This window comes from Leguminivora glycinivorella, chromosome Z, assembly GCF_023078275.1.
Source record: "Leguminivora glycinivorella isolate SPB_JAAS2020 chromosome Z, LegGlyc_1.1, whole genome shotgun sequence".
Classification (NCBI taxonomy): Eukaryota; Metazoa; Arthropoda; class Insecta; order Lepidoptera; family Tortricidae; genus Leguminivora; species Leguminivora glycinivorella.
In genome coordinates, this window is record NC_062998.1 from 23537334 (window position 1) to 23564742 (window position 27409).

Genomic DNA, 27409 nt, shown 5'->3' on the forward strand with positions numbered 1-27409 from the left:
GTCAAATTACTTTACCCACTAGTGGATAAAATGCGTTTTTACCCGCTGGTATTAAAGGACAAAACACGTGTTACCGAGCTAGTGAGGGGAAAAGGTAATTTTTCACAACCTTTTCTTGACGCTAATAGATTCCATTCCTATCAAGGTGTAGTATATCCCTAATTAACATTTTAACAGTAACTTAACGTTACTGTCTGCAACATACATGTGACACACGTATGTGAATAAAATAGCATGTAAGCAATAATTTACTATATAAAGTATGTTTAGATTTACTTGTGGCTCCACTGTGGATCTCTTCTGTATTGATTATTGACAATACAACACACATCATCCACAATGACCAGTTTTACTTAACCTCCATTCAACCCTCCAACTTCATCATATCTCATGGCGACCCATACCAGTAGAACCGAGGAAACGGATTTCACCACGGAGCGCAACATATGAAAATGAAGACAGAAAAACAATTCAAGATTGAAGATTCAAGATTACCCTAACGACGCACATCAGCATTGAAGAAATCATTTTTAAGAAGAAAGAAGCCTTTCAGCAAACTAAAGAAGAAAAGAAGAAAAGAAGAAAAAAAATATGTCCTATATATAAGTCTACGAAGAAAGAAGAGCGTTGTCCAGGGTTTCCCGGCTCGCGAATCAAGAGGTGTCCAGGGTTATCCCGGCCCACCAGCAAGATCAAAAGCTTGCATGGGACCAAAAAAAGTTTTCCGGCTAGAAAATCCACAACTCGAGAAAAACTTTTCTTATACAATTTGTATATAAACTATTTTTTAATGACAGTCGATTCCATTCTTATCCCGTATTAATATTTTATTTCCTAGAGGTCATTTACGGTAATGTACTAAAAATACACAAATTGAAGAAGACTTTCCCCATAAATTTACTACGAAAAAAACGTGAAAATGTATAATATTATAATATAAATGTAACATTTAAAGACCGTAATAATGTATGAAGACATACCAGTAAAGTGAGATAGTAAAATTAGAATACATTTTCAGCTTTTTCCATAGTGAAATGCGGCTTTTTAATACATTATTGTATGTTGACATCTAGGAAACTATTGATACTGAATAAGAATGGAATCGTTTGGCATTCAAATTTATGTGAAAAAAAATAATTACAAATTGTATGGGAAACTTTTTTTGGTCACATACAAGCTTCTGACCCTTGATAGGAATGAAATCGATAAGCGTCAAAAAAGAGTTTATGGTAAATGACCTTATTCCCGCACCCTGTTTGTTGCAAAATCTGTAAACGCCAATTTTCAAAAATTAAAAATCGAAGGAAGGTCTTGTAAGACCATTTTTGAGTGGCAATATGGGATCTGGCAGCTGCCTGTACTGACCCGTACTGACCAAAATACACCCTGTAACATATGTATGGAGAAAAAATAAATATTATTAATCCTTTCCCCACACGGATCCTTTTGTTTTATCATTAATTAGTAATCTATTTAACAAATTTTGCCTCAGTTGCTTATTGTTTACTGGTCGCTGCGAAATTACCTGTTTATGTTTTATATTAATAAAAAAAGGAAAAATAAATCATTAAAATGCCCGAAATTCCAATGTAGGTAACATTTTTTATATTTTGAGCGACCTCTAAATAATGTCTGTTTGTTTTTAAAATTGACTAATATATTTTTATACGTTTTTGAGTAGAAATAACCATGTGGGGCCCGAATATAAGAAAAAAATGGTCTACCCTAATGTAGATCCCAATTTTGTAGTAATTTATCTAATATTCTTATTTTATTTATGATCATTAGGGTTCCGTAGTCAACTAGGAACCCTTATAGTTTCGCCATGTCTGTCTGTCCGTCCGTCCGTCCGTCCGTCCGTCCGTCCGTCCGTCCGTCCGTCCGTCCGTCCGTCCGCGGATAATCTCAGTAACCGTTAGCACTAGAAAGCTGAAATTTGGTACCAATATGTATATCAATCACGCCAACAAAGTGCAAAAATAAAAAATGTAAAAAAATGTTTTATTAGGGTACCCCCCCTACATGTAAAGTGGGGGCTGATATTTTTTTTCATTCTAACCCCAACGTGTGATATATTGTTGGATAGGTTTTTAAAAATGAATAAGGGTTTCCTAAGATCGTTTTTTGATAATAATAATATTTTCGGAAATAATCGCTCCTAAAGGAAAAAAAAGTGCGTCCCCCCCCCTCTAACTTTTAAACCATATGTTTAAAAAATATGAAAAAAATCACAAATGTAGAACTTTATAAAGACTTTCTAGGAAAATTGTTTTGAACTTAATAGGTTTAGCAGTTTTTGAGAAAAATGCGGAAAACTACGGAACCCTACACTGAGCGTGGCCCGACACGCTCTTGGCCGGTTTTTTTTAATATATTTACACTTGCTTCTGATCAAATTGGATTATGGACTTCAGATTTAGGTCTGACATAATAATAGGTACATTTTCATTGTTGTAGGATTTTTTGCATATCATTGCAATAGTATTTAAAGCAGCGCGCTGGTTTGGAATTCCTTCACAGGGAGCAATGGCGACAATGTGTATATCTTTAATCATACTTGTGATGCTTTTTGCGTTAGAAGTGACCGCAATTTGGAAACTCGCAAGGACTTTTGGTGGGTGGGATGTTGTAGAAGGTATTTTATTATTTTTTACGTATCATATGTTTAAACAATATAGCTAATAAGTGCCAATATCTCGAAAACGTTTTTTTTTTCTTAGACTTTATCTGTCTATACGGAGTTATATAATTCACTATAACACTAAGAAATTCTATCTGTAGTGCAAATTTAGGAGTTTCAACTCAAACCTTATCAAAAATCGATGAAAACCGTGTGGAGCCCCTTAAACATTAATTAAAACCGGCCAAGAGCGTGTCGGGCCACGCTCAGTGGGTTGTCTATTGTTTGCCCGACAGTCATTTAACATAATATTCATATGCCCGAATCTAACTTGCCTGAATTTCATTTGCCCGAATGATTTGTTTACCATAAAAATTGTATGACATACAGTGATACAGTGATACAGTGTATTCATATTTTCGGAAATAATCGCTCCTAAAGGAAAAAAAAGTGTGTCCCCCCCCCTCTAACTTTTGAACCATATGTTTAAAAAATAAGAAAAATTCACAAAAGTAGAACTTTATAAAGACTTTCTAGGAGAATTGTTTTGGACTTGATAGGTTCAGTAGTCTTCGAGAAAAATACGGAAAACTACGGAACCCTACACTGAACGTGGCCCGACACGCTCTTGGCCGGTTTTTAATTGATAAGGTTGTCAATGTCAATCGTATTAGGTTCATTGTATTTCGTGTTAACTTATAAAATTTGGTTATACGAGGACTTATTTTGTTACTTTAATATTGAGATTGTGTTTTGAGGTGTGTTTGGTGGCGTGCGGCAGACTGTACTGCAATGTACCAGCACAAGTGGCAGCATCAAGTGGTTTGCAAAAAAGACCGTGACGTCGTCCTCTGAATGTTTCGCCTTCTTGAGCGTAGGTGGATAAAATATAAAACAAAATAACTAATATTGGCCTGTTATGTTCTCGTTCTGGTTTAAATTCCTAACATTTAATATTGGTCCTAAGAAGAAAGGTTTACGACTACTTCTTCTTTGTTCATCCGTTTGACAGATAATTCTAAATTGAAAAAAAAAACGAAGTATAGGTATATAGTGTTCATGAAGGTCTGAAAAAAAAAACGAAGCCCGTCCCTCTCCAAGAAATAAGCTCTTTTGACACTAGTGTTGTGTTTACAGGTAGTGTGATCGCGCGTTTATCGGGAGCTATATTCTATGGAAATGCTTTATTTTCGCAAATATTAACATGGAAATTCATAACATCTTGGAAATATTTAAGTTATCATTGGATGAGAGCTGACACAGCTTTAGGAGTTCCTCTATTGGCAGATGATAATATTCGGAAAAAAATTACCATTGTAACAGGTGTCGTTTCCATCTGTGCTACTTGTAAGTACAAAACATATTAATACTGTTCGTTTTAAAATTATCAATAGTCAATACCTACATATTTAAAGTTACTTATTGATTTCCATGATTTTACCGTTATTTAAAGTCTAATATGAATGCCCAGCTAGTTGTAAGGTTTGTTTAGGTTAGTTTAAGCTAAGTGATTCATGGCATGATATTTTTAACGATGGAACTAAAATCGCTAATAGTTCGAATTTAGAACCGCGTTCTAATTTTTTAAATCTTATTTCTACAAATAACTTGCTAAGAAAAAGAATATGGATCAACCCAGTCAGTTTACTACGGAGCCCTTAAAATGTATATGTTTACATTTTTTCCTTTTCTATAACAAATATTACACTGCTGTCGTAACGTAGCCATGATGGTAAACACGTCGACGCCAAAATTGATTCATTTCCCAAGCGTTTTCTGATTATATTTCCTGCCCCAGAAAACGTTATTTCACTTGGAAAGCTTGTTACAGGTGTAAATAAAATATCCAACGCTAAGATAATGTTTCCAATATACTTTTCATGACGACCCACGGTAACAATATTATGTACTAGCTTTTGCGCGCGGCTTCGCTCGCGGTAGAAAGAGACAATAAGTAGCCTATGTCACTCTCCATTCCTTCAATTATCTCCACTTAAAAAAAACACGTCAATTCGTCGCTCCGTTTTGCCGTGAAAGACGGACAAACAAACAGACACACACACTTTCCTATTTATAATATTATATATAATATAATATAATATAATAGTAATAGTAAAGTATATAGTACGGATAAATATGTAACAATATTATGTATTGGTAAACTTTATATGAAAAGTTTTACTACTATTAGAAAGGTAGGTACACTATTTGTGAAACCCCTGATATGGTAAAATGTTTAAACAAATTCATACTAAAACTATAACTAAACTAAAAAATAATAAATAATAATAATACATAAATTGGAATTGTGTCATGAGGTCTGTGAAATGTCAAACTCCTCTACAAAATGCGGGAGTGTACACTTGTACAGGCTAGACTGAGAGTGCGGCCTGTCATATGTGGACCGGTCTGGCTTAGCGGATAGTGACCCTGCCTGCTAAGCCGCGGTACCGGGTTCGAATCCCGGTAAGGGCATTTATTTGTGTGATGAGCACAGATATTTGTTCATCAGTCATGGATGTTTCCACAGAACTACATTTAGATAGAAGAAACAAGTTCATCTATTTGTATAGGGGCCGAGCGTGTCAAATTTTGTACTGAAGTTGTTTCTTGCCTGTAATTTTAAATATGTCTCAGGCTCTTGATTGTTCATAATTTTTGTGTTGTTGCAATTGAATATCACGTAACGAGGCATTTTTTATGTTTTGATTGACTTCAACTTACAAAAATTGACGCCCGTAAGCTGCAAGCTGCGATTAAAGACGGACAACTCAGTGGATTTCACTGAGTTCATTTGACACGCTAAGTAGATACGTTTGCTTGATCTATGGTATATATGACATCTGTGGATGTTTCCTATGTATTTTTATATTATATATGTGGATTTGCAGTTTGGATTTTGTCAATTTTGTGTAGATTAATTGATTAATTGTTTTTTAAAATATATATTATTTATGTACCCGTGTGGTGACGGGTTAAGAATTTCACCACCCCCTTTCTTCCCGTGGGTGTCGTAGAAGGCGACTGTGGGATATGGGTTAAATTGTGGCGTAGGCGAGAGGCTGGCAACCTGTCACTGCAATGTCACAGTTTCGTTTTCTTTCAACCCCTTATTTGCCAAGAGTGGCCCTGAAACTTGAGTAGTTTCATGTGCTCTGCCTACCCCTTCATGAGATACAGGCGTGATTGTATGTATGTATATTATTTATGGTCATGGTTCGTTAATATTTCTTGTATGTGGGTAGCACATTGTATTTTTCCTCAGTCACCTGTTGACCACGAATGCTGTAAAGTGTTCGAAATGTCGGGATGAAGTGTAAATTCATTACACGCGATTTAATCCATTTACATAGTTTTATTTCATGAGTAACTATCGCAGTAACCGAAGACAATCTTGAGTACCTAATTAACTGTTAGTAAACAAACATGCAAACATTATTTTGATGTGTTTTTGAGATAAACTCTAAATTGAGGTAGCTTGATCGGAATAATCATGGTTTCGGAAAGATTCTTCAAGTAAATTATTATTTTTCAGCAGTTGCCAAGGTGAAATTACTTACTGGACAAGGCAGTGCAAATTACGTTAGTTATCATGCTAATACCATTCTTGAATCCTATTTTCACTATCAAACTACTTGCCTTACTTACCAGTTTAACCATCATTCAATTTTACAATCAAGTAGTAATTTACTGATAAATTCTCGTATTTAATTTTAAGGAAACCCGCATTTATCAATGCAACTGACGTTGCTTGTCTGACACTTCGTGTCACTATCTGTTTTGATAACATTATTCCTCCTCAACACGAAAAGGATTAATTGGAATAAAACTACAACATAATCATCTAAGGAGTCCAGTCATTGACTATTGAATTGACTTCTTAGTTCAAATTTAATGCAAAAGGTATTAATCAGCCCGTCGTCACTTCATAGTATGATAATATCATCAAGCAATGATTCCCAACATTACGACACAAAAAAAATGCTATCAAATCAAAATGACATCTATTATTAATAGTACTAAAGTCCATTATATTTTGGTAGCAAAAATACATAGATAATAGAGTTTCATATTTCCTTAGTCTATGGCCTGACCTACGTGTTTCTTTTTTCAAAACGTCAAGTGGTCAACGTCAAATATCTGTCGTAACTTGTTTGAATTTTGTAAGTTAAGTAAATAATAAAATAACTAAAGTTATTATTGAAATTTCGGGCAAACCAATAAGAAAGTGTGAAATTTGTGACGGTGGCTTGTTTTTGCCTAGCTTTGCACTGGATATATGCAGGTCGGTAACTAGTATTTTATTATATTTTCGTTTCGAGTTGCTAACATTACCTACTCATTTAATCAATTTAAAGTAGTACTTATCATGTACAGTCTACGATTTAAGCGAAAACATTCTGTAAATAAGTTTTTTCGTAAACAAACAAATAACCTAAAATACCTACCAATAGAGTCTGACCAACTTATCGATAATCTCTTTATTTCAGATGACGATTATGGGTAATTTTAACAGGTAACGAAGAATCGGCATATTTATCCATCTCCTGTATGAAGATAATGTTGGGCAAAGGTTTTCAAGGCTTTTTGCAGTAAATATTAACTTTCCCTGGTAAACATGCAAGAAACACGAAGATTGAAGCAACAAATACTGGCTTATAACAAAACTCTTAATTAGGAGGCAGTGCCAAATATGAACGTCAGGCACAGTAAATCATAGGAATTTTCTGCAAACGCCTCAAAATTAGTTCAACTGAGAAGTGCTGTAAGGTAGTAGAAAAATTACTTCATGTAAAAGAAAAGTGATAGTATATTTTGCTTTTGTTTTATTCATTTTATACAGGGGCGTATTAAAGGCGGCAGGCTCTTTTTAGAATAGCGAAGCAGCGTTTTTTCTTAAATTTCATACTTTATCGTCACTTAACGGGGCGGTAATCCTGACTGGCTCAGGATGCCAACGCCAAATCCTTGAAATACGCCTCTGACAGCCATCCCAGACATTTTTTTAAATATATGTATAAATACTATAAATTTACTGTTAAGTCGCCATACTGCAAAATATCGCAAATTTATCGATATCGATAAATATTAGGGACTGGGTTGGTCGAGCCCTAGCGATTTTTTCTTTGTGTTGGTAGCAGTGACATGACCTCACGACCGTCGAAAAAACGCCTGCATAAATCGGTTCGAGGGTTGTTCGAGAGTGCCGACTCTTAAAACGTAGTGATTCAATGCTCTTTGGTATTAATTAGGTAGAGATTAAACTTTTTGATTTTTGATTGATTAAAAAAACATTTCCTGGCTTTCCTGATATAATTTGTCATGTTGCCGTCAGTGATTAAAATAATTGTTGAAAATACCGCGACCAACGAATTTTCATCCTAAGAAACTCGTTGATATCTATGATTTGGATTTACGGTGAAAGTCAAGGACGCGGCCGAAGACCGTTTGTCGGACAATCGAACCCCGCGAAACGCAAGAGTAACTGTTTCAGCGTTATTCACGATGATCTGCCTATCACAATCCTATTATTTGCAACTTATTATTTTGTACGTTGAGACGTGACCATGACCAACAAGGAATTGGGGGATTTTTATCAAATATCGTTTGTACCGATGAAAGCAAGTTCACTAGACACGGTGTCTGGAACCAACGAGACAGGTAAACTCGACTCTTGATGAACACTACACCGTCGCTTCATAACTTGCATTGGTACAGCGTGGCCAGGACGTAGAAGACAAGTATCTACGGTTGCTAAATCGGCGTGATTAGTTAAGAAATATATTTAATAAAAAAAACCGGCCAAGAGCGTGACGGGCCACGCTCAGTGTAGGGTTCCGTAGTTTTCCGTATTTTTCTCAAAAACTACTGAACCTATCAAGTTCAAAACAATTTTCCTAGAAAGTCTTTATAAAGCTCTACTTTACTTACTACGACGAACGGACGGACGGACGGACGGACGGACGGACAGACAGACATGGCGAAACTATAAGGGTTCCTAGTTGACTACGGAACCCTAAAAAATGAGTAAATTATTTTACTCTTTTATTGAATATGTTTACACCGTATTTGCTTTGAATTAATTACACATTAATACCACGTTTGGTATTTTTGTTATAAAAGCACACAAATTAATACTAACATGACATGTCATAAATTTCCGGTCATTATGACGATTAGGGACTAATTGATGTGAGCGTAATAATTATGTCATTAAAAAAAAACAATTTAGTTAGGCTCCTTAGGTCCGATACTGATCGTTATTAAAATTTTCGCCCGTATGGAATACACACGCTGTATATAACATCACGATCTAAATGTTTGATCATTTTTATCACATTTTAATATATATAGAATATATATAATAGGTATATATATATATATATAATTATATATATATACCTATTATCACAAAAGATAAAAAGTTGCAAAAAAGCATATCTAATATAAGTAGGCATAAAACAGGCTTTGACAATATAATTTTTTTTTTTATAAAAACCTTTCTATTACATGTTATGAGTTAAAATATTTGTGACAGAACTTATGACTAGACCAGGTAATGCATCAATTTACAATTGATGGTCACTGCCAGGCTCATTTTCTTCTTTTCTAGTGGAGCACGCATTAAGTATGATGGCAGCGACTGGTTTTGACTGTCTGCCCGAGAACTATTTTGAGAGATACATTTTGACTTCTCATGGTTTTTTGCTCAATTCACGTAAGTACATTTATATAGATGAAATGTTGCAATGAATTGCGAAAACTTGTATAGCCTGATAAGTTTTTATTTGACCCTCGCCGCGTTGCGGATTTTCAGCTGAACTAATTTCTTTTACTGGCAAGGATTTTTTTGACACCCGTCATCGAAAGTCATCGAATGTCAGTGATGTAAACTAGAAGTAAATATTTTAAAATTTCTAACGGTTTCATCGCAAATATGCCCAAAATAATATTAAAAAAAGTGAAAATAATTATACTGAACGTGATAAATTACGCACAACAAAAAAGGATGAAGGATTTCACAGCATTTCGATAACAATGTTCCGAGATCGGTTGTTGACATGTCCGGTACTGACGGTTTATAGTGCGGTTCTCCTGTTTTGATTAGTTGGTTTCGATTTAGCTTAGGTATATTTTTTTGTTCTTATTGATGGTGTCTGTAGCAGAGCTCTGCCGTTACCTTAAAGATTAAATCATTCCTTTCAGCCACGCACGTAGCGAAGGTTTGTACAAAATAAGATTTTCTTTTCTTTTCTCGCAACAAGGTTGCAAACTAGTAAAATATTTAGAGAAATAGAAACATTATTAAATACTTACTTACCGTAAAATAATTTCTAATCTTGTTTTTTATTTAACTAAGTTACAAAAATAGCTACAACTTTAAGGGCCTGTTTAAGAATCTCAAAGTAAAGTATTTCATTGTCATTCATTTTAATTTATTATGTATATGGAAGGTCGAAACTTCGGTGGGCCAAAAACGTCGTACGATACACGTGCGAAAAGGAAATTCGTAACTCGTGTCGATTTAAAATCGTTTGTAGCCACTCGTTCCGAACAATAATTATATATATTGGGAGTTGTGTTAGTTTTACCTTTATGATGCGACTCGTAAACATTGTTACGAAATTATTTTTCGACATTCCGTTCAGACCCATAGTGCCAGAAACGCAAATTACCTTATACGCGGATGACCAGAGACGCATATGACCAGATTCTGTTTCGCAAATTACCAGATACGGATATGACCAGATTCTGTTTCGCAAATTACCAAATACGCATATGACCAGATTTTATTTTGCGAATTACCAGATAACGCATACGCATAAGTATGACCAGATTTTGAGGATCCAATTGCGTTATGATTAAGTGTAGTCAGGCGATAATTCCGTAACCATAACAGATATCAAACTTCAAATTTATATCGAAAGTGCGTTACTCAATGAGTAAAATTACATTAAAAACTTTTTGTATGTAATTTTAATCATTGGAGAACGCACGTTAGTTATCAATTTTGGTTCGACTCATACGTATTTTGTCAAGTTCTTAAATATGTCCCATTCTGTTTTCGTCGTCCATTCTTGACTTCCGGACACGTTTCTTGACAGATGCATTGCGCTTATCGCTCCTTTTCAGTTACTTCTGTTTTCTGGATGTCTAAATTATTTGTCTTTGTAGCACGATGGACCATTCTGATACTCGTTCTCAAGTTTTTAGCGATGTCTCGAACAGATAGACATATATTAGATGGCGAAAGGCGTTTGCCCTTTACTATCTTTTGGTCCAGTTTTGGGTTGTATGGACCTGGTTTTTGCCCTGGTCGTTGTCGGTCATTGAAAGTACAGTCTTCACCGTACTTACGAATTGCAGTTTGAACAGCCTCCACGCTAACTCCTTCCGTTTGTGCTAGTTTTCGGTACGTGATACCTTTTACAGTTCACCATTTGTCCACAATCGATTTTCGCTGTTGCGGAGTAAGGCCTCGCATTTTTTATGCAAACAAAATGTGAACACCAAGTTTAAGGAAGTCAATTCTGTGATCAATGGCACACAATTATGTCTAATCAGCTTTCTTTTTAAAGCTCTGGATAGTTTATGATGCCAGGATTAATTTGTATTCATACTTAACGATACAGTCTTTATGAATACCCATTTCTCGAAGCTACAAGTTACAAATTACAAGTGGTAGTCCAATGTGACAAGTACAAAAGAGACTTCCACTTGTAACTTTCAGTTTTGAGAAATGGGCCGCTAGTCATCCGCGTATAAGGCAATTTGCGTTTCTGTTACTATGCGTAATTTTAACATCCCAGCCATTTGCGTAATAAAATTCGGGTAATCTACGTTACTGGTAATTTGCAAATGAAATTCTGGTCATCCGCGTATAAGGTAATCTGCGTTTCTGGTACTATGCGTAATTTAACATCCCAGCCATTTGCGTAGTAAAATTGGGGTAATCTACGTAACTGGTAATTTGCGTATGAAATTCTGGTCATCAGCGTATAATGTAATTTGCGTTTCTGGCACTATGTGTCTGAACGAATCATTCGGGAAACTCTCTTCTTGTTACAAACATTGCTATAATTTCAATGAGATTCATACAAGTATTCTCCAACTGCAGTAGGTACGTTTTGGACATCCGTGTTGACTGTTACATAATTTGCTCCAAGTAAGTTATTAGTTGGAAGCTTTTAAAGTAAATACGAGTATAATTAGTGCAGGGAATGGTGTTAGTAATGTAAATTTTATTTAAATACCTATTTTCACCGACTTTCAGTGATTTTCATCTCAGCAAATCAATAAATAAGTAGTTAAAGAGTGTTATATTTTAAGGAACTAAGTGGGCTCAGCGTGGTAACAATAATAGATAACTAAAGTACCTATATTTATCATTTTCAGTATGTAGTTCGAGAAGTTTTCATATTAACGTACGATACACGTCAAAAAGGAAATTCGTAACTCGTGCCGATTTAAAACACTCCCTTCGGTCGTGTTTTATTTTGACAAGTCTTTTACGCATTTTAGCTGTTTGTTATTACGAGATCCACATTTAAATGATGCTATGTCGAACTCTAACTGTTTTGTGATATGTCTTTTTCTTATATCGTTATATTGTTCCAGATGAATACAGTTTGTTATTGGGAATACCCATATTCTTGCTGAGTAAATTTGCCACTATTATGTGGAACTTTCAGGATTTGATCATCATTCTTGTTAGCATAGGCTTGACTTCAAAGTACCGCAGATTGAATTGGAAAATGAATTATATTATAACATTTGAACAGAAAATATATAATCAAAGCCTAAAGGTACACGTACACACATATATTTTTTCTAGAATCTGTTTTATGGAATCCATGTGATGGATTTAATAGGTTGTTATTAAATTAGTATCTAAGATCTGTAACAGGATGATACTGATGTTAAGTTTACCCAATTAATATTATTAGGTACCTTATTATTGTTTCGTTCAATCTATTATCATTTGGTTCGAGTCCCGCTGGAGGTGTGAATTTTTCCGTTAATCCTTTAATTTGCATTTTAATGTATGTGCATTACTTTACAATGAATAAATGAAATGAAATAATTTAAAAATACTTCGCATAACATGTTTTGCAGAAATACTTTCAGTCGAAAGGTAATTTTGCATAAAAAATTGTTAGAATTATTACTACCACGCATACGATAGATTTGGCAGCATAATGATCTGCAGAATATTACATTGGTCGACTTTGGTTTAACATAATTTAATGTACCATAAAAGTCGTATTGTATAGCATTAGTACAAGAGCAGAATTATTTTCTACTGGTTAAAATAGCGTTAGGTAAATTTTCCTTGGAAGGATATAAGTCCTACCATATTTGCTAATCGGATTGTTCGGTAATTTGCGTGCTTAACACACTCCACTCGCTATAAAAAAGGAAATACAGTCCCAGGGTCACCGTTAGGTACGACGACGAGCGAAGCGACAAGGAGTGTTAGGTATCTTGTATTGCCAACACATCAAAAATATGCAAAAAAATTCTGCAAGACAATAGTGAACCAAAAATATGTAGTATCGCGCGCAGTCGTCTCTGCATGACTAATAACAAGTCTAGTTACGTGGTGTGTCCCATAATGAATTGGCCTGAACTAGATACTATTGTGCTAGCGAAATGAAACTATTATTACTTTTCCATAGAGTTATTTTTAATTTAAAACAATTAAAATGTATTTGAATAAGCACCTCTACTCACTTATAGAAGTAGCATGAAGTTTGGTCTCCAAAATTACCGAAAACTGCCGCCTTAAGGTTTTTGTCGTGAATTTATTTTTTTCTAGCAGATTCCATTTAAGGTTTGGGAATAAAAAGTAGTCACTGGAAGACATATCCGTAAATTAAAAGTGATGAACGGCCTCAGTGAACCCGTACTCGCGAACTGTGGCCTTAACCACCAAAACTTCCACTTGTTCTTCTTTTTGAGCAGTCGATAGAAGTTCGGACTCCCATCTTGCACTGACTTTACACAAGTGAAGATGATCTTGAATGTGGTGGATGGTGTATTTATAAAGCCCTTGCTCATATTTCTCTGATCTTTAGAAGTTGATTACCTAAAACTTACCATTGGATTGGACGCCAGTTGATGTTATCAGGAGTGAGGCTCTCCACTGGAAATTCATCCCATCCCAGACCTTTCGATAGCTTCCCGACCTAATGCAGGACGCGCAGTACAGCCACAGCTCTGCTTAACGTGATCGACGACGTTCTGTCAGCACAGGATAAGGGAGAAGCTTCTCTTCTGGTCTTATTGGATTTCTCTCGAGCCTTTGACACAATTAACATCCCCCTCCTGCTATCCAAACTTACATACTATGGTTTCAGCAATAAAACTGTTAAATGGTTCGCCAGCTACCTTTCGGGCCGGACTCAGCGGGTTGGACTGCATAATCCACAGGGATTGATTGATTTCTCCTTAAATACTGCTGTGAAACATGGAGTTCCCCAGGGTTCCGTTTTAGGCCCGGTGCTGTTCATTTTGTATGCGGCGGATATAATCGACTGCATTAAAAATTGCCAGTATCACATGTACGCTGATGACCTACAAATCCACATAAGTTTTGCCCCCACGGGAACACAGCCCGCCGTAGAGCTGCTGAACCAAGACCTTGCCCGTGTTCATGACTGGTCTGTGCACAGTGATCTGGTCCTGAACCCCAATAAGTCTAAATTCATAGTGTTAGGCACCAGAAGGCAAATGGAGAAGGTTGTCAGTTGCAACCCTCACATACAGTTGGGAGCAGATCGCCTCGAGCGTGTTGCCGCTGCACGCAACCTTGGCCTGCTATTCGACGAGCAGCTCCGCTTTGAACAACACGTCGTAGATGCTGTAAAAAACTGTTTTTATAGACTTAAAGTGTTGTATCAGGTCCGCAACTATCTAAGCGTAGACCTTAGAATCAGATTATGTGACACTTTAGTCTTATCAAAGCTAAATTACGTAGATACTGTTACGAACGGGTGTCTGCTGGCTCGATCCAAGGCTCTACTTCAACGTATCCAAAATGCCTGCGCGCGGTTCTGTTTCCCTATCCCCCCGCGTACTCACGTCACCCCTTACCTTAACAGTGGTGGCATGTTAAAGATTGAAGCGCGACGGTTTTTGCATTTTGCCTCCTTGCTCTTCGGAGTGGTGCGCCATCAACAGCCATCATACCTCTTTCACAGGTTAACTTTCTCTACGCGACCAACGAGAGAAGCCACCCGACTAGTTTGTCCGAGACACGGCAGCTCAGCAGCATTTCGTGGCAGTTTTCGATATTCTGCTACGAAGTGCTGGAATAATATACCACCCCCTATACGCAACTCCAATGGTCTTAGCTCATTTAAGCGTAAACTAAAAAAACATCTTTTAACCCTGCAGCTGACGATCTCTACGAAGTGTGAGCCGTGTGAGTGTTACGGATCGTGGTGATTGTTAGTTTATGTTGTATGTTTATGTATCGTTTACCCCCCCTCCCACTCCGCTCCCCCCTCCCACTCCGCTCTCCCCCCCCATATTTCATTTTATCTCATTTTCTTCCCCTCGCTACTCCTGCTATATTTTTTGTCTCGTTTTAATAGTACAAATATATTTTTCTATTGACTTTTTGTTATGGTTTTAGTGTGAATTGTATCTCTAAATGTTATCTTACTGTACTGTACCCTCACTTATTGTGTTACACTATCGACCGACCCTGGGCCCCACGGAAGACCAGCGCTGTGGCACCATCTGTGCCAGAGCATATGCTGAGTGATGTCCTTTTGCGACCACTATATCAAACATTATGTATTTACATGTTGTGTTTATGTACTCTAGTATATAAGTAACCTTCTGGTCGTAATAAACGTATTTTCTTTCTTCTTTCTTTCTTTCTAATCGAAATAGATCGCACAGTTATTCATGGTGCTGTTCAAAGTAGAAGAGTTACTAAATAGATACGTCATCTAAGTATCAAAGCGCATTTGATTTGAGTAAGAAATAACTCTTAATGAAGCAGGAAATATTATTCGATTCGGTATGCAATTTTCGACTGTCAAAAATCTTGCCACCACCTTGACTTTATCTCTCTCTAAATCTGTAAATATCGCATTCAAGAAAACATAATTCCGTTTAAAAACTACTGATGAGACGTGCTACGTAATTGTGCATAACACGTCATGATATGTCGCACAGAAGTAGGTTAGGCCAGGTCATTATTGGACAGCCTGGTACTTAATTACATTGAATAGGTACTTTTTCGGTGTAATGCTTACTACCAATTGGGATATTTGAATGTTTCAGTCTGAAGGTGAATCATCATCCCAGTATTCACAAGTGCAAACGTGGCGCCGGCTTAGGCAAGCGTATGTCCGGCAAGCGGCTTTGGTGCGCAGGGTGGGCAACAAACTCAGCCATCTAATTTTGCTCTCAAATTTGAACAATTTGTATTTCATCTGCTTGCAACTTTTTCTTGGGATAAAGTATGTTTTGCCTGGCTTAACAACATTTTTGTACTTTCATATTATAAATAACAATATTTATCATGTAGTATTGTGGTTTATTCTTACATTACAACAATGCTTATATGCGCCGTTCATAGGGGCAATATGAAACACCTACTCCATTACGTAAGGGAGTCATGTTTACCAATAATTTACACTAGGGCCCTCGCCTGTTTGCATCACGATAGAAGTGCGGCCGCGGATCGCGACTTTTTTGTGGTTACGTGAGCGAGGGTACACACACACAGCTAGTGACCTTATATGGTATGGAGGGGTAGGAGAGGTCGCAACCGTATCGATGCGGACGCTACTGCATTGCTGCAAAAAGTCGCCGTGGGCCCTTACTATGGCCACCAAATTGCTTTTTACCGCACCACAACATTTTTGACGGTAGGTAAAGTTCACAAACAAAACTTTCAAATTAATTGAATAATTCATTAGAATTAGGAGTTTCCTCGCATTAGTGCGCAAAGTTGTGAATATTTTATCTCTTTATGTGCCTATGTCAAAACTTCGGACGTCGGACCATATTATGGGCTGTAAAAGGTCTTGTGAAAAGGCCATGTCAGGATAAGCTAAGAGAATCTGCCGCCAGCGAGGTTTTGGCTTTGTATTTTGATGAGTAGTATGCCAAATTTGAGCTCCCAAAACTTTATAGTTTAGTAATTAAAAAAAAAAAAACAAAATATGATCTTCGATATTTTTTTTAATATAATACAAATCAATAAAAAAATACGAGCCAAAACTCGCTGGGGGCAGATTCACATAGCTTATCATGGCATGGCCGTTATCGATAGGTGCTCTTTTCGAATTTCCTCTTTCCCGCATTTCTGTCGTAATGTACTATTTTCTACCATCCCGTATGATTTATCGTACGATTTTTTATATTGTATGCTTAATATCAGTTTGGAGTAAAATTATTTTAAACTGCGTGCTTAGCTTATTTTCTTCAAGCAGTGTGGGCAATATTGGAGATGAATCGGCTTGCTAACACTTTAAACAATTTTTATACATTTTCAGCAACGAACAAGGGCCACCAATAAATAGGATTTACTATCTGTTATCTCTGAGTTGGTTAATATCAAGAGCTTGTGGTGTAGTCTTAGCTGCAGCTGATATACAGATACATTCAAAAATCGCCTTACCTCTTCTACAAACAACGTGCAGTACTTTCAATGTTGAGGTATGAAAATCCAATAAATAATCGTAATTACTAGCCATGTAATTTTGCTTATACATTTTTTGTCTTCATAATTATTCTCTGAACCACCGTGTGGGGAGTAGTTCAAAAATTTTGAATCACGTCGGAAAAAATTTCACGTGTTGTAGGTATGTATTGTATTAGCTTCTGTGAGAAGTTTTTGAGTTCGTCACGTTTGTGTTTTGTGTCAGTCGCACTTCGTTATTATTGTAATAGAATAAACACAGATACCTATTTTGTTTCTTAGTCATGAGTGTTTTTATGTATGTGTCACCGTAAAATTGAAAAACCGTTAGTTTATAATTTCACTAGCGAGATTATGAACTAACGAAATATTATGAACCGTAACGTACAGTTCACAATTTGACGGATTATTTTTACGTTAGATTATAATCTAACGAAGCGACACCGTCAAATTGTAAACTGTCATGGCGTCGGAACGAAGCTAGCGCTCTGATTGGTCGGTTTTATAGTAGATCGTTCTGTGGTCATAGAGTGACTGACACAAATAGACACTGCAATCACAGATGTCAATCAAAAATTATGTTATGTGGCGGCTTAATTAATATATTTCTTGTGATTTAATATTGTATATATTTAGATATTATATGTAGATATTTTTTGGCAAATAAATGAATTGTTTGTGATTCAGTTTTCGAAAAAAAAATCGTTAGTTTATAATCTTATTTATTTATTTATTTAATCATTATTGCACAAAAGAAAAATCTTGCAGTATAAAAAGGCAGACTTAATGCTTTAAGGCATTCTTACTAGTGAGATTATAGACTGACGAGTTATGGTGAACCGTAACGTTCACACTTTAACGGATTATTTTTCGTTAGATTATAATCTAACAGAGTGAAAAAAAGGGGGTTGACAGAAGCCTCTCGCCTACGCCACAATTTAACCTAAATCCCACAGTCGACTTGTACGACACCCATAGGAAGAAGGGGGTGGTAAAATTCTTACCCCGTCACCTCACGGGACGGGATTAATATTTGATCGTAAGAAAATCTGTGTACTCACTAAAACACTGTGGAAATACTGAAATACTTTAAAACATAATGTAATACAAAACAATTAATCTATAATGACAGCTTCCAGTGACAGTGTTATTTTAAATATCCGTCATAACATTCCATTTAACATTCAAACCAGCCAGCCTGTCAACAAATTGCTCAAACATCTTTAGTTTGCTCTAACGCCGTGATCGCGCGACCGTTGCCGTCGCGTCTCATACTTCCATATCGATAAGGTTTGATTTCGTATGCGTCGCATCGCCATCGCGCGACCATCGCGCGACCGTTGCCCACGCAAGCCACGGCGTAACACTTTCCCTGAGGCATCCTAGCATCCTAGCCTCATTCAAACTCTCCTGGTTCCTTTCACTCTCATTCCCCGGCCGTTTTATCATGGGTCCTATGACACATTTTTGATTATTCTTCTCCGCTTCTGATACTCCAAACGTCCTTGAAACTTCAGTCTGCGCCTTGCCCTTTTTGAGTGCCACTGCAAGAGCTTGTTTTAAATCGGTTTACTGACGATTCGCCAAAAAACGTTTCCCAAAGTTTCACATCCCAAACTATTATTCCCAAATTATCATTTCCCAAATAAACGTTTGGCAAAACAACTTATCGCAAATTGACATTTAGCAAAACTTTTTTTGGCAAGTATTTGTTTCCCAAAATATTTACTTGGTCAAATTTCATTTCACCAAAAATTATTTAGTCAAAGGTATTGTTAGGCAAAATTTCCATTTCCCAATATATTGTAATTAAATGGTGCACTAGAAATTTGTTTGTTGATTTTATACTTTGTGTCCAAGATTTGCGTGAAATGATGGTATGTCGTACTTTTTTTCCTCCTGCTGAAAATGTCAAGGATGACGTTTTCACTTACATGCTCGGATACATTTTATTAAACGAAACCTGATGGTTTTAAGACCATTAATTTTTAATTACTTTAAAAAGTCATTTCCGTTTTGCTCACTGTCAACCTAACACGCTCCTCCTCGCTTCGCTCGTCGTCGCTCCTAAACTGACTCTGTCACACACGAGTTTTCTGTTACAGTACTAATAAAATTATTACATTACATTTATGCCTTGTAATATTTATTGTCAAACGTGGTTTTGCATGGTGTAATTTGTAGAAACATTTTTTGACAAAAAAATAGCTGACAAAATATTTTTGTCCAGTAATAAATTTGACAAAAATAAAGTTGAGAAAACTTTTCTTGTCGAACTGAAGCACTTGGGAATAAAACTGAAATTATCATTTGACAGATTTTAAGTTAAATGCAAAAAAATCTTCGGTAAATTAAATGCACCCCGCAGAAATGAAAATGCAAATGCCTAAATATTTTCTAAATTTGCGATGTGAAATTTTGACAAAACATGTTTTTGGGATATAAGTTTTGCCATTAAAAACGTTTGCGAAATAAATTTTTGTCTAAATAAAATTTGACTAAGTGAAATTGTGCCAAATGATAATTTGACCAAACAAATTCATTGCGAAACATACCTTTGCCAAACAATACTTTGGGAAATGAAACTATTGCGATATGATTATTGGGAAATGAAATTTGACGAAACGTTTTTTGGCGAAACGGCAGGACACCTTTTAAATCATTTGAATATTCTTTTCATTTCGGCATATTAAGGGAACTCTACTCAAATATGTATTTACAAAATAAGTATCCTATCAGCCCGTCCGCAATTGCAATGGACTGAATAGTACTGTCATAATACTTTTGATCTTGCGATTGTAAGTTTTTTGTGGCCAGTTTAATTAAGTCGTAATAAAATTAAAACATTTTGCTTGTTTCGGTAGGGTTTTAGGTTATTTATTATTTCCGCATTAGTATTATTGAGATAGGTATACGTTTCTTGAAATATCAAAACTTTAATTGTTGTCAAAATACTTATCCAGAAAATGTGGCTTAAAGCCAGCAGATGTTTAAAATGGACTATAATAAAGAAGTAAGGCCGTAGGTATGGAGCTAGTGGGCTTACCTGATGCGCCGACAGTTGGAGTTGGCAGAGGCCTCTGCTTCTGCTTCTTCTGGTTTGATAAGTATCCAAATTATGTTATTATTTAGAATTTCTGCTGTCTCTCGCTTAAACATGGAAAGTGTATTTCATTCAAATAAACAGGACAAAATTCCTTTGTTGCCCGTGGTCCTACCGCATAGTCCTACTGTGGTAGTACCACAGGCAATTTTTTTGTCCGTGGTTCTACCGGTAGAACTGTAACAAGAAAATCATAATTATGTATGGGCATTGGTCCTACTAATTGTATAGTACAGTCAATGTGAATATGTGACATGTAGCTGTATAAGTATGGTGACATGTAGCTGGTTCTGCGGTCCCAGAGGCGTTACCGCGAACGATGTTTCCTGTCCTTTTCGGACTTATGGTGTTTTAGGCAGTGCGAAAGGAACAGGAAATATCGTTAACCGTTCCCGGTAAGGCCTCTATGTGCTTACCATTGCATTCGATAGCGTTTGCGGTAATATTTCCAAAGCGAGTAGTATAGAGATAGGTTATTTTTATTTCTTTTTTTTATATTTAACATACCAATTATGCATTATTTGACGACCATATAAAATGCATGGCAAACATAAGGAAGAGAGCGAGCTATTTTTTTTTTAAAGTTCAACGCTCATCGAAATATCGTCGCGTCTCGTTTATTTACACGGGAGCGACTATATTTTGTTTCACCAATCGCCGGTAGCTCATCGCTTACTCGCTCTTGGTAGAACCAGTGCACTTTATCTACAAATTTGAAAGTAATTAGGAATAAAAACAAAAAAAATCTCTATTGTTTTAAATTAAAATCATGATATTTTAAACTCTGTATTTTGACAAATCATACATTAATACCTACTAATAAAAAATTGATGTCAATGTAAAATTTAGCAATTGGAGTCCTTGTTTATACAAGTCCAATATATCTTGAACATGTTCTCGATGAAAATCTCCGACAAGATTACCTGCTCGAAGTTGGTCCCAGTCATGTAATATCAAATGTTGCTGACATACTTGACTGCCCTAGGCACATATAAGTTTTTAGTAAGAAGCAAGTTAAGCCTTCGTAAGATTTCCAGTTCCGAAAGCGGTTCCATTTCGCATCCGAAAAAGATGCACCTCCCTCCAATATCTATAATCCTTGCAAGATATAAAGTCACAGTATAAGGATAAATCAGTAGTTAATCTCCGGCAGCGGCGACGCGGTCGTTACTACTGCGCAAGGTCACGCAGGGTTGTACCTGTGCTACTGTCCTACTCGTAGTAACTGTGTATGGCGCTATGCTAGTACCAACGCTCTTTCTACCTTTTTATCTAATAAAGATTTGAATAGATGTTTGCACAATATTTAAGTAGGTACCAAACTTTCGAGCTAGATAGATCGCAGCATCTACCTAAATGTCGTTACAGATAAATCCTTACTGATTTTAATGTGTCATTCTAGCTTTAAATCTCACTTTTACGCCATTTACGTAAGCAATAATGTACCTAACACTGCAAAAAATATAACAACCACTTACTTTTCTGGGTGTCTAGGAATTCTAAAGAACATTCTGACATTTCCGCATTTTGAGAACTGTTCTCCATACACCCATAAACACTACAGTAACGAAAATATGTCTTCGGTGCTGACGTCATTTTCTCCCGAACTCAACACGTCAACACAGCGCGCGAACGCGGCCCCGACTGTCCAGCCCAATACTTACCAGTTTCGCATGTATTCGGTGCATATGGAGAGTAGTTTTCGACACACCGCGCGGAGCGAAGTTTGTTAGAAGAGTTATTACTGCTTTATACTGTGATAAAGTTGAAATGTGGAATAATGTGTAAAAAATTGGATTCGGTGGTGCAAATTGATTACAGTGCCCATACCTACATAATTTCGGTGGTTTTAAAATGGTAATTTCTTACAAACTATAAGGTTCTAATGGAGGCCTCCACCACAAATATTTTTTATATTTAGGCTAGATTTTAGTAAATAGAATGTTATATCAAAAAAGTAGTAAATAAAAATCAGCACCGAAATCAGGCACCGAACGTCATCTCTGAGAATCGCCCATTTCTTTATATGATATCACTCGTTCTGGCATTGACGGTTTGCATTTGTTCTTCATTCCAACTTGTCATAGAACTGGTATGTTTTTAGTTCATTAAGGTGAGACCGGAATGGAAGCACGGTGTTGCCTGACATCTTATTTAACATGTTTTTTGAATACTTCGTCATTTTTATCCTCCCACGCAAAAACGACAGGGTGTTATACGTTTGACGTGTCTGTCTGTATGTCTGTCTGTTTATCTGTCTGTCTGTCTGTCTGTCTGTCTGTACGTGTGTCTGTCTGTGGCATCGTAGCTCCCGAGCGGATGAACCGATTTAGATTTAGTTTTTTTTTTGTTTGAAAGCTGAGTTAGTGGGGAGTGTTTTAGCCATGTTTCATGAAAATCGGTCTATTATGTCGCGGTCGGGGGTTTATCAAATTTTTAATTTTGTGGTTAGGTTATTATGGCATTAACGGGACGGAGGTTTAGCGAATACCATATCACTAGCTTGTAGAACTTCTACCATTACTCCTATGTTCTTCAAGATTCCTTAGCCCTGCCAGCACGAATTTATTGCTTCTTTGTGTGGTCTGGGGTTGGAAGTTTATACTAATGATTGTTGTTTTTTTGTATGGAAAGCGAACCACCTTAACTGGGTTTGTCAAGTTCTATAAACACGGCTCTAAGGTTGTACGTTAGTTAGGTGTTTTTTTTTTACTTTAAATTTTAAATAAAAATAATATTTAATAGTCTGTGTTATATTAGATTTAATTTACATTCATGGTGTATTTGAAGGTATATTATGAGAATATATTATTAATATTTTTTCCAAATGTTCATTCCATTTCATCATTTCAAAGAGTATTTACACATTAAAGATGAATAAATGATAACGGGTAACTAATTTAATTAACTATGTTACAAATACTAGGTACATCATATAATTTAATTAACTACGAGGGGCGTTCAATAAGTAATGATAATGAGTATTAAAACATAAGAATGTGAGTATCCTTATATTTTTATAATTAAAAGTAACTCTTTTGTGATTTATTTACATATTTAATTTTTTCAATTATTATTTGTTTGCCCCCTTTAAAAATTTAAATCTTAACGATAGTCTAAATACCATGTCAGTAAGCACTTCACTTCATTATACTTCAGAGTAGCGATTATTTTACAATTTTATTTAAAGGTCGGGTATAAAATATTAATGATCCTTATATTACCTTCAATATTAGGTATGTCACTTATAGCTTTAAATACACTAACTTGAGCAGCACCCTCGGCAATTTGAGGGTTCGGCCCTGTCGACTGTCATTTTGAAGGCCAAAAACATTATTATTTGTTTGTTCAAAATGTTCTTATTGTAACTAATCATTTTTTTAATATTAAAATGATTGTTTGTTCTTCTTTAATACTAACGTAATTTTGTTTCCAATCTATATTCTCAATTTTTGTGATAATCTGTAAAAATCGTGAACATGACCCAAAACAGCACCTAGAGTTTTTTTGGATACCATACCGTTTGTATGTATCTATACGAACTTTTTTTATTGATGTTACTAACAAAGGATAAACCCAGCTTTAATTTAAAGTATGATTATTTTTGATATTCATGTCAGAAATGAACTCACGACATGTCAAATATCCATGAAAACATGCTCTTATTTTACTGAAAATGTTCATCCCCCACCTTGTGTCAATTATTTACATATCAAAGAAAAACAAATGAAAGTAGTAAAAATTTGAATTATGCAATTTCTAATGTATTAAAAAGGGACGGATATGTGCTAGTTACTTTTTGGTAGGATGGAAATTTCCACAGATAAAATACAAATGACACGCGAATTTCCACCGATTTTAAAAAACTAGTGTTGCTAGCCCGCGATTTTTCAAATTTGCCGCCTTTTTCTAGTGACAAGATTTGGTTGACGGTCTATATATACATTATAAATATTATAATACTCGTGTAATTTAAGATTTTTTCGTTCTCATCTTCTGATTCTGAATCCGTGTCAACTACTTCTACTTAGGTCGATGTTGTTCAAGTCGTCATTATTTTTAACCCCCGACGCAAAAACGACGGGGTGTTGTAAGTTTGACGTGTCTGTCTGTCTGTCTGTTAGTGTGTATGTCTGTAGCATCGTAGTCCCCGAACAAATGAACCGATTTAGATTTTTTGTTCGAAAGCTGAGTTAGTCGGGAGTGTTCTTTCTTAGCCATGTTTCATGAAAATCGGTCTACTATGTCGCGGTCGGGGGTTTTTCAAATTTTTAATTATGTGGTTAGGTTAGTATGGCATTAACGGAACTGAGGTTTAGCGAATACCATATCACTCGCTCGTAGAACTTCTGCCATTACTCCTATGTTCTTCAAGATTCCTTAGCCCTGCCAGCACGAATTTATTGCCTCTTTCTGTGGTCACATCTATCTACTTAAATTACACTTGAAATGGTAGCTCTTGTTATTCGATTTATTTAAAGTTAACGAAAAATCGTTAAATATATATTTGTTTACATGTCGTTTTTTGACAACTCTCACTCGAAGTTCACATGGTAGATGGAGCAATTGTCGTGCACGTAGCCAATATTTTTTTATTTAATATCATTTAGTAAAAATATGCCAAGTTACTTCTATATAATTGTAGATCAACTAGTGACGTATTTAATTTTTTTTTTATAAATTCTTTCTTATGCTCACTCAATCCTCACACTTTGGAAAACCCGAATTTTTATGAACAACATAAGATTTAGACCGCAATTATATATGTATAGTTTAGTAAATGTAATATGGGAATTTATAAAATACAAAACGAACCACTAACCTGTCAGGTTTTTATATAATAATTTTTTGTGAGCGCTTCGTAACTTACTGAAAATGCGTGGACCGTTATATATAAGACCGGTCTAAATCTTATGTTTTTCTCTCAGGTCTTAAAGGTATTCGCGGATAATATAGAAGCGGGGATAATGGAAAAAGCGGGGGCAAGTCTTTGCCCAGCAGTGGGACATCGCAGGCTCTTAATAATAATAAAACATAATGTGGTTTTGTATTTTACTTTTATAATCATATTATAAAAATACCTAGCCTAAGAATTGAAATGATAAAAAATATAAAACATAATGAGATGTTTGTTACACCATACTCTTGAACGTAGCCTCCCGAACATGGTCGCCGCTTGGCCAATACGTATCCAAGAATCTCTGCATCAAGCGAGAGATTGTTGGATACGGTCGACCTAAGGTAGCAAAACTTATCGACGACTTTTATGTTTTATTTATAATTTTACAACAAATGTACTAGTAATCCCTCAGTACCGAAAAGTACCGAAGAACCGGGATTTCCCGGTTTTTTTCCAGTACCGGAAATCTCAGTCCCGGTTCTGGGACTGGTACCGGTTCTGGGACTGGTACCGCCAGTTGTCGGTTATTTGACGAACACAGAGGGACTTTCTTTCGCGCTCAGAGTGCGCTCGTGGACGTGTTTAGTAAAAAACGTCGGTCGCTCAAGCCGAACATTATGAAAACGTTGACGATGCTTTCTTGCAATTAATTGAATTGAATTAAGAATATCAAAATCTGCGGCCAGCATCGTCATGGCCTTTTTTGCTGTCTACAGCTATAATAATCGCTGCAGTTGCGACATTATTAATATCGTCCATATTCGCCAAGTGCCGCGAGCACATTGAGAAAACTAAGTTTGAGGAAAGCGATCGTTGTAGGTTCGTTTTACGTCGCGAACGGTTTCGCTCGTGCTCGGTTCGTCTAGCGTAGACTCACCGAAATGTTGCGTCGTAGAGAGGCAAAACACGTACAGTCACGGACTCATTTTATACTGGAATGTCATAGCTTAACTATGGGATTTCCAGTATAAAATGAGCTAGAAGTGTATCAACAATTAAAGTCCGTGACCGTACGTGTCGAGTTTTGTATTTTTGGTGGTGGGTTATATTTATTTGCGTATTCATTTTTGAATGAACATTAATTGCATGTACTTATACCTATAAAATATGCAAATACCTAAGTATAATTGGTTAGCACTGATTGGATTGACTAGCGCGTTATCTATTAGCAAATCAGCAAAGTAATATTCTAGATTTTGATAAACATGGAATCCCGCTACGTACCACTTGAATCCATCGATTATTTAAAGATTATAATTTAATATAATTTTATGACTTCAGGTGGACAGACTGAAAAAGCAACTGAAGTTTGACAGGGTGGCGTTGCAAGGAATGGGGCTATTTTGTCTTGATCGAAGGCTATTGCTGAAAGTGGGTTTTGATTTATAACAATTGCTTGTTTTTTGTATCAACATAATCGAAAAGAAAGTAGTCAGCGACCAAAGTCCAGAAGTTATTTTAATTACCTACGAGTACTTATATCTCGGTGAAAAGGAACAAAAGAAAATAGAAATATAATATCATATACACGATTGTGTATATGATAAACAATAGGGATTTATTTCAAATAAATTGCGGATACATGAAGTGTTATGTTTTTACTATAGCAGGAAATGGTAGAATGATAAAATGAACCGATTAACTTGACATTTGGTACACATACAATGTAAATTTGAGGCCCAAAGAAGGTTATGTAACTTAAATAAATAAAACTTTATCGTAGGGGTAGTGACCCTTTGGGGGTAAACGTGAAAATTGAAAAAAAAATATTTTTTAATTATATTGTGTAGACTACTACAAACACTTAGTAGTAAAACACTTTATTGTACCACTAATCACGAGAAAAAAAAACTTATTATTAGTACAAAGGCGAAGATCTTTTCTTTCCAGTTAACCTTTGAGCAATTGAAGTTCGCGTAAGTGGAAAAAAAAGTAAAGAAAAAGTTGAGTACTTTCTTTTCGATACGGACATTTCCTGTCTTAAAAAAATCATTCGTTTCGATAAATTTACCTACATTACATATTATTGTCGAGTGACAAGCAGAAGTCAGTCAGTCGATCAAACTGAACTTATGGTATACTAAGTGACTTTTACTTGTCGCTTGACGATATATTCAACAT

At 35.9% G+C, this 27409-nt stretch overlaps 1 protein-coding gene across 1 annotated transcript in view; it reads left to right on the forward strand.

Annotated features, from left to right (window-relative positions):
- LOC125241889 (gustatory receptor for sugar taste 64a-like) overlaps positions 1 to 27409 on the forward strand; it is a 52934-nt gene that overhangs the window by 23534 nt on the left and 1991 nt on the right. Inside the window, exons 3-9 of the mRNA XM_048150580.1 lie at positions 2458 to 2635; positions 3758 to 3967; positions 9234 to 9338; positions 12239 to 12426; positions 15944 to 16098; positions 17140 to 17302; positions 26570 to 26659. Of these exons, the coding sequence (XP_048006537.1) occupies positions 2458 to 2635; positions 3758 to 3967; positions 9234 to 9338; positions 12239 to 12426; positions 15944 to 16098; positions 17140 to 17302; positions 26570 to 26659 (1089 nt within the window). The remainder of the gene's footprint in view (positions 1 to 2457; positions 2636 to 3757; positions 3968 to 9233; positions 9339 to 12238; positions 12427 to 15943; positions 16099 to 17139; positions 17303 to 26569; positions 26660 to 27409) is intronic.